This window comes from Eurytemora carolleeae, unplaced genomic scaffold, assembly GCF_000591075.1.
Source record: "Eurytemora carolleeae unplaced genomic scaffold, Eaff_2.0 scaffold505, whole genome shotgun sequence".
In the NCBI taxonomy this organism is placed as follows: Eukaryota; Metazoa; Arthropoda; class Copepoda; order Calanoida; family Temoridae; genus Eurytemora; species Eurytemora carolleeae.
Window position 1 is genome coordinate 234,344 of NW_019396425.1, and position 8,982 is coordinate 243,325.

The following is an 8,982-nucleotide window of genomic DNA, read 5'->3' on the forward strand; positions in this document are numbered from 1 at the left end:
TGATCTGTGCTGTTGGAATTGTTTAAAAAATCTCTATTTCCTTTAAAGGGCCTCCATACCTATTCATGAAAATAATCTGATCAATAATGTGGAAGAAAAAGTCATTTTCTGGCCTGAAAAATGTTAAATTTTGTAAATTTTTTTCCTTTTCTCTAAAACAAGAAATGCACAAGTCAGTCAAGTAGATGATCCATAAGTTAAAATAGTTAGTTTTCAAGAACACCACGTGGATAGGATTCATGTTTGATTAGACAAAGCTTTACAGGGTACAGTGGAGAATTGGATATATCGCTCTAGGACTGAAGCGTCACATAAAATTAAGTAATAAAATGTATAATTATCATTAGAAAGTTGTACTTCAAGTTGTTTTTGCGTTTTTTGCTGATTAAGCACTTTAAAAAAACATCCAATAGTGATGTGCTTTTCAGAATTCGTGTTAAAAAGCCTGAAATAAATAGGTTTTTATACAAAATTTCTTTTTAATTGAAATAAATAGATTTTTTATATAATTTGTGTGATTTTCTTTTTAACTGAAATAAATTGATTTTTATAAAATTGGTGTGATATTCTTTTTAACTGAAATGGTCCTTGGACGGAATTCCATGTTTCATCACGGTGTACTAGGGTCGATTTGGATTTGAACCGGACCTACCCCTTGTAACGGCATTATAGTGACACGCGGCAAGTACCACCCTGCGGCCTGCCCCTATTCTCTGTCAACCTGGGTTAAACTTTGATGGCGCGGCCAGACTTTTTACAGTACACTTTAAATCTTCGTCTCAACAAAAATTACAGAGGTACTCTGGTTTTTATATCGGAAAGTTTATGATGTAGTTTCTCTAAACAGTAAAAGTGACATACGGCTCAACGCCGCAGGGGTAAAGTAGGAGATGGACAAAATTTAACCCAATTTCAGACGTAAAACGAGCTCTTCACATATCTGTTCCGGTAAGAGTGAACAGGATAAAATTGTGAAGGCAACAATAATGTTTTTTTTTTAATTTGATATCGTACTAGAACGCAGTTCAATGATTTACAGCAATAAAAAAACATGAAAAATCGATCTATTTTTAACAATAATTATTGATCTGAAATCCTAAAAATAGATTAATTATAGATAATCTATCTCAAATTATTTAATGTTTTTTACATTATTAAATTGTTAAAACTGTCTTATCAGATCAAATCGTGATTTAGCAGTTAATTCTGTACTTTCAGATCAATACTTTCTATATACAGATTTTACTCGTTTATACTCTTCATTATAAGTTTTGAATTTTATTAAATAGTTATTAGTGAGAAATATAGTTTAGTTAGAATTAAGTAAGCTTACTGTATAATTTCTAGATATCTAATGAGAAATATAGTTTAGTTAGAATTTAGTGAGTTTACTGTATTATTTCTAGATATTTAATGAGAAATATAGTATTATTATTAACCAAAGTTTAAAACTAGTTTTTGTTTTCTTTCTTTGTTGTCCAGTATTTCTCGACTTTTCTATTCTAAGGACTAAACTTTTTTTGTTTATATTCCGATTCTTATAATTCTTGTATCCTACAAGTCTACGAAATGTCACGACCCTGAGCTGAAAACTTTATAATGGTGGATATTGAGATTAATGCTTGATCCTTCTTTTTTCTTAATATCGAGACTAACCTAATCTTGTGTTTGTATCCTTAAGTGCATAAAGTTCAACCAATCACAGTCGCATATATGAAGCCGACAAATTTGAAATTTTGCGCGCCATTTAAGATTATATACAGAAACCGGAGGAACTCTCAGATTAAGTAATTGGGATTAAGGATATCTCATTCTAAAGTTTTCAGCTCTGTTAGATTTGATCAAAATTTCGTTTTTTTAGATGGGAGGGGTAATTTATTTGCATTCAAATAAAATATTAAATTTGCATGAAAAAAAACATTTTATTAATTGCTTTTCTTCCCATTGTTTAATTTTGGTCAATAAGGGGAAAATTACAAAATTTAGAATTGTTAAATAACACTTATTTTGAATCCATTTCATTTTCTTATGAAAGTATGTACGCATTCATTTTTTTATACAAACACAACTGTTCAAACAGAGTTGATAAATGACAAATATTCGCAATTTTTAATTTATTTCTTTATCGAAAAAGATAGTGAATATCTACTGAATAAAATTATTTCTTAATAATTTTTAAAAATCGTGTTTCTGTCAAAAATTTGTGATTAGATTTTATAATCATAAAATTAGTCAACTGTTTAAAAATCTGATCTGTGCTGTTGGAGTGGTTTTAAAAAGGTCAAGGCAATTGGTCCGATTGGTCCAAATGGAATTAAATGGCCCATGGATATATATATATATATATATATATATATAACTAATAAAGCAATAATCAGAACAGCTTCTCAGTTTTCATATTAATTAATACAAATTTTTTCAGATCTCTCGATCCTCATCAGTCAATAAACATGGGTTAAGTTATATATATATATATATATCCATGGTTTAGAAAATCACAATAGAATAGAAAAATCTGCGAAATAGTTTAATCCAATGATAATGTTCAAATAGAAGCTAGAAAGCTATGGCGCCCTAAAATTCTGTTAAATAAATACAAATATGATAATGTTCAAATAGAAGCTAGAAAGCTATGGCGCCCTAAAATTCTGTTAAATAAATACAAATAATCCTCCCCCTTGTTGTAGATATATCAGGTGACATTCTCCTGTGATGAAATATACTTGTTTTTAAAGCATATTTTTGTCTCAGATGAATGACATCGAGTAGAGAATTTGTACAGTGTTCTGTCCGGCTTAAGATGGACCAGGAGATTAAAGTTTGTCCGTAAAGATCAGTGTGAGTTTGTGTGCACAGAGCAAAACGTTTGTACACTTTCATCCCACGGGCTACGCACAGTTGTGGCCAACATTGCGTCAGAAATTCCTAAAATGCCATCAGATGCGTACCATCCTGTTCTAGGGATGGGGGGGGGAGGGGTACCTACCCGTACCAAGAAGAGACCGTGCCGTCCCAGTTCGTGGTTGCTCCAGGTGCCACTCTAGCCCTTTCTAGTTCTATCCGTCCTACTCCGGTACGGTTCTAGAACCCTGAGCTTGACGTCACTAAAATTCTGGTCCGGAGTTTCCAACACCGCGTAAATTCAAGCTTGTGTGTTTATAGTTCCGTGGAAAGGCCCAGCCCCCCCCCACTTATTCATAACATTTCTCAGAAAATGTCATTAATGTTAGCTTTAAAAAATATATTTCTTGATAAACCCACCTATGTCTATTTGAGTATATATATTATAATATATTTCATAAAATATTAATCTATGTAATAAAACAAGACATTCGTATATATATGTATATATATGTTGTCTTTAGCCGGCAAAACGGCTGGACTGATTGGGCTGAAAATTTTTTTTCCACGGGCAACGCCGGGCCCTTCAGCTAACACTAAATAAATTGATCAAGATAAAAAATATGTTTTAGACAAATATGAGAAATTCTTAAGAAAAGATAAATTATTTTAAGGTTATTTCTATTTTCAGTAGAGTTTGATTTCTAATATAAATTCTTGAAATATAAGAACTGATTACTCTCCTTGTATTTTTAGTTCTACAAGAGTTAATAAAAATTCCTCATCTCAGATTATTATTATTTTTGAAGTAGATTTTTGTACAACTTTGAACTGTAATCCTGTAGTATTCCATTAAGAAATATTTTTAACTGAACAAATTTAAATTCTTCAACGTTTAAGTCTGCATAACTTTAATTAAAGTATTGTCATCAATTTTTCCGTTTGTTGATTTATGTTGTAATATTTCTGATCTTAAATATATTTATATATTTATATGATTTATATGCCAGCTTTTGTTGTACCTAATAAACGAACTAACATGACTGGGAAGTGTTTAAATAAAAAATTTGCCTGGAATAAAACTAGAATTTTAGATCTTTTGTAAATCCACCTATGTAAACAGAAAAAATCCGCTAAATTTTTAATTTCATATTTTGCGAAGACAATGTGACGGTCTGAAACAAAAAATACATTTGATTTGACCGTAATTGCCTTTTTTTCTAATAAACATCGAATTGATTACGCACATATATTGTGAACTCAAAAAAAATATACAAAATGAAGAAAAAATTTTACTTATAAATTAATAAAATGTACACTGCTCTGCCTGTCTAGTAGAAATTACACTCTGAATATGCATTTGTTTAAATATTTATATGTTTATTAAATACAAAACAAACTGTTCTAAATGGCCCCTGTTGACGTATTGATATCAATTTGTTTAAACAATTTATAGCTCCAAAACTTTGGAATGTTTATGACCACAAAGAATTTGTCTTCGCAATCCAAGGTTTGATATGAGAAATTTATAAATACTGACATCGCACATTTTTGTTCCGTAGTTCACGGAGTTTTGTTTTTACCTTTTATTGGAGATTAACTTGTTCTGTTTCCTGATCAACCTCTTGGCCTTGATGTATGCCAACACCTTCAACTTATGCTTGCAAAAGGATTTCCCCCCCTCCAACTCCATTGTTTACAATCACTTTTCTTCTCCGGGATAGTTTTTCCTCTAGCTCTGGGTGTATCTGTGAACTGTAGGTTTCAACCCAGATGTATCCCATATGAGGAACTAGTTTTAGATCCTACTCCAACATTTGCCTAAGCTGGTAGGAGTTAGGCTGCTTTAAATGAATAGTACCCTCCCTGCCCCTCCCACGCATTCGTACAGTTTGACCCTACAATGACGACATTTAATACATGAAATTATGAAAGTCCCGTTTAGCCAGGGATATTTCACGAAAGTTGAGGCATCAAAGACAACAAATAACGCAGCTCAGATATTAGAAAAGTCTAACTTGGGCACTTGATGTTGATCGGCAGAACGAAAATTGCGTTAAAGCGTAAGCAGACAAAACCCTGCCCGGTTGTTCATTGCATTGCGTACGCTTTCATTCTGTAATTTAGGCTAGTCCAAATTAGATGTTATAATAATCTATCTATTTATAATTCACCAAAAAACTGCGGATATTTTGATTTTATTTTATTTTATTTTAAGTAAATTAAATTATATGTTTAAAAGTTTCATCTGCATACCAAACTTCGGGGCGTAACCGTTTTTAAACTGCAATTAAACATATAGAGGATTTTCCTCACCAATAAAAAAATCTGCCAATATTTTATATTTAGTGTTTTAGGGAAAATACAGTTAAAATATTATCACTTAAATATATTTATTTGTAAAACCCCTAAGAAGCCTGCTTTGAATTGTTTTTATTTCGATTTAACAATTTTTTTGATTGACGAAATTTTCAAATTATATGTTTACAATTTCATAAAATTGGTAATTTACAAAATTGCAGAGTTGTAAACTCTGGCCAAGCTTCAATGTTATTTTTACATAAACTTCAATATTTCTTTATCTTATTTTAAACAATTTTTATTATCATTCATGAATTCAATGTTAAGTTAAGACCGTATCTTGACTTTTACACAATTAGTTTTAATATTGTTTCTTTTTTAATTTCTTAATGTTTATGTATGTTTATGTAACTTTTTTCAGAAAAAAACATGCTTTAAGTATTCATATCCTAAATTTCGCACAACATGTAATTTTGCAATTTTTCTTCTTCACTTCAACCTTTTTTTTTGCTTAAACTTCCTTTCCCCTTTCCCCTTTTGTGACCTAGCCTTGAAAAAACACTGCTTTCTCTGTGTAGTGTGTGTGTGTAAAGTGTAGACTAGGATACTAGGATACTACTACTAGGAATTTACTACACTAATCAATCATTCAACTAACTTTTTGCTGGATAGTTATATAGCAATCAGTCAAGCTATTTATCCAGCTTTTTAGATATATTGTTACAACATTGTTTTCTAGCTAGATGTTTTACAACATAGCTTTCTAGTTAGCTATAGCTAGCTAGCTATAGATATATGTATATTGTATACAGCATAGCTATATATATGTATATTGTATACAACATAGCAAGATATATGTATATTGTATACAGCATCTTTCTAGCTAGCTATATGTACAATATAGCTAGATGAATATATAAATATACATTGTATACAGCATTACTTATTAGCAAGCTACATAGGCGGTTTCAGGGGGGGGGGTTTACAAAGTCATTACTTCAAAGGCTTTTTACCTTGAACAGGTCATCTATGACCACCGATAGGTTGGTCAAGCTGGAAAGAATGGCGATTCACCCAAAGGAGAGAGGGAACCCCCGGACGCCATGAGCCTCCGCTATGCAGACACGAGCCTCCCAGTTTACAAATTTTTCGACATAGTGAGGTTTCTAAAACATGAGAAGTATTTATTAATTAGCATAAATAAGGAAAATATTTAGAGGAAAAAATTTGAATTAAATTAAATTAAATTTTTTATTTTAATCTTTGATTCAAGCGATACCTTTTTTTGTAGTTCAAATTCTAGAAAATTTGTATCATTTATTAAAATCTTAAAACTTTTCAAAAAAAGGTATTGTTTAAAGCAAAGATTACAACAAAACAAACTGAGTTTACTCCAGAAATAAAAATTGGTAAAATTCTTATGCCACTATGTCAAAAAAAATTGTCAAAATTTGTCATTACACGTAAAAATCAAGATTTATAAATAGCTGTAATATATGGTGGAGGGCTCGATTACTTTATAGCGGAGGCTTGGTCTGCATAGTGGAGGCTCGATCTGCCTAACAAATCTGGGAGGCTCGTGGCGTCTGGGGGTTCCCTCCCTCTCTAAAGAGGCTTGCCGCAATTTCGGACAACAGTGTTTTAAATGCTTTTATGTCAAGCGGCCCAAGACAACTAAATTATTGTATTATTTTTTTATTCTTAAACTTTAAACAAAAATCTTTTTACTTTCAGTCTTCTTATGATATTCTTTTTTTTAGCTCTAAAAATAAACATAAAAATTAGTCTGATTTAAGAAGCATTATTTAGTAATAGATCAATAATAATACAGAGCGTCCCATCTCCAATCTTTAACGCCAAAATACGCACATAATACGCACATAATACGCAAAAAATCTAACATTTTCTGCAAAAAAAAATATTTCTATTAGCCTTGTTAAATTTTTCAAAATGATTCATTCTTCTTAAATTTTATGATTTGTCCCTCAAATTGTAATTTAGACCCATTGACACGGTCTAATTTGATGTGGGACACCCTTACATTAGAATAATATGATATGATATGTATAATGTTAATGTATAGAGTTCAATCCATAATATTTTTTATATCTAATTATTAGAGAAATAAATGGATTATTGAAACATTAGCTAAATACAACATAGCTAGATATATGTATATTGTAAATGTGTAGTTCAGTATCTAGCTCAGTATTCAGCTCAGCATCTATCCTCAATATCTAGCTTAGCTTCTAGCTCAATATCTAGCTCAGTTTCTAGCTCAGATTTTATAGTTCAATACTTAGTCCAGCTTCAATATCAATATTTAGCTCAGCTTCTAGCTCAATGTCTAGCTCAACTTCTAGTTCAATACTTAGCCCAGCTTCTATATCAATATTTAGCTCAGCTTCCATCTCAATATTTAGCTCAGCTTCTAGTTCAACACTTAGCCCAGCTTCTATATCAATATTTAACTCAGTTTCTAGCTCAATATTTAGCTCAGTTTCTAGCTCAATGATTAGATTAGTTCTAAGTTTAAAAAAAGCTACATATTCAATATCTGGCTGAAGTATCTAGCAAAATATTTAATTGAAGTCTGAACTAGATCATATCGTATAGATTTGAAAATTATATACGTGTGAATCTAAACGTAAAGCGTATGCAGCATAAATACTCATGTTAGGTACTTTTCCCAAGAGGCATCTTCCCAAGGTTATTCGACCTCATAGCTTGTTCTCGCTGCAGCGCTCGGCTCCCTAGCCCTTCCATAGAGGCGCCTCTCTCTAGCCCTTCCATAGAGGCGCCTCTCCCTAGCCCTTCCATAGAGGCGCCTCTCCCTAGCCCTTCCATAGAGGCGCCTCTCGGAAAGTTTCCACTTGGGAAGTTTCCCTTGGAACAAGGTCTATGGGAAATAACCTAACACTTAAATACAGAAATATATTGCGGGCGTTTCACCATGCAGCTAGGATTGCATTCCGGGGTTTCTGGGTTAGGTTAGATTTTACTCCGGGTGCTTCCTAGACTTGGTTTAACAAATCAAATAGAAATCAAAACTTCATGTTTCAAAACTAGAAAAAATGAGTTTAAAAAGTCCAGAACAAGTGTTTTGATTGTGATATTCAGATTTAAAAGATATTAGATATAAAAAGATATAAAAAGATATAAAAAGTAGGAATTTAAAATAATCTACTTAGTTAATCATTTTTAGATAAAAAATTTCATCCTGAAACTGTAATTATCTTAAATCTTGAAATTATAATTATTCTATATCTTGAAACTAGAATTGTCTTAAATCCTTGAAACTATAATTATCTTAAATCTTGAAATTATAATTATCTTAAATCCTTAAAACTATAATTATCTTAAATCTTAAAATTATAATTATCTTAAATCCTAAAAATTATAATTATCATAAATCCTAGAAATTATAATTATCCTAAATTTTTAAATTATAATTATCCTAAATTCTTAAAACTATAATTTATCTTGAATCTTGAAACTAGAATTATCTTAAATCCTAAACTTAAAATTATCTTAAATTCTGAAGCTATAATTATCGTAAATCATGAAAATTTTAATTATCTTAAATCCTAAAAATTATAATTATCTTAAAACATAAAACTAGAATTATCTTTATTCCAAAACTGAAATTATTTTAAATCCTAAAAATTAGAATTATCTTAAATCTATTTTATTTTTTTATAAGATTTTCTTGAAACCAATTTCTCTACGAAAAATTGACAATAGCAGTACGCAAATTCTGAGCCATGTATGCAATAATTTACGCATATTTCCACTTTAGATATTGACAAATTGTGCAAACTGTATAAAAATATTTATCTT

General features: G+C 30.7%; 1 protein-coding gene across 1 annotated transcript in view; it reads right to left on the reverse strand.

Annotated features, from left to right (window-relative positions):
• The window catches only part of LOC111703031 (uncharacterized), an 8,863-nt gene extending 4,175 nt beyond the window's left edge, over window positions 1-4,688 (reverse strand). The window contains exon 1 of the mRNA XM_023474875.1: window positions 4,425-4,688. Within this exon, the coding sequence (XP_023330643.1) occupies window positions 4,425-4,534 (110 nt within the window). The 5' untranslated portion in view covers window positions 4,535-4,688. The remainder of the gene's footprint in view (window positions 1-4,424) is intronic.
• Window positions 4,689-8,982: the final 4,294 nt, after the last annotated feature.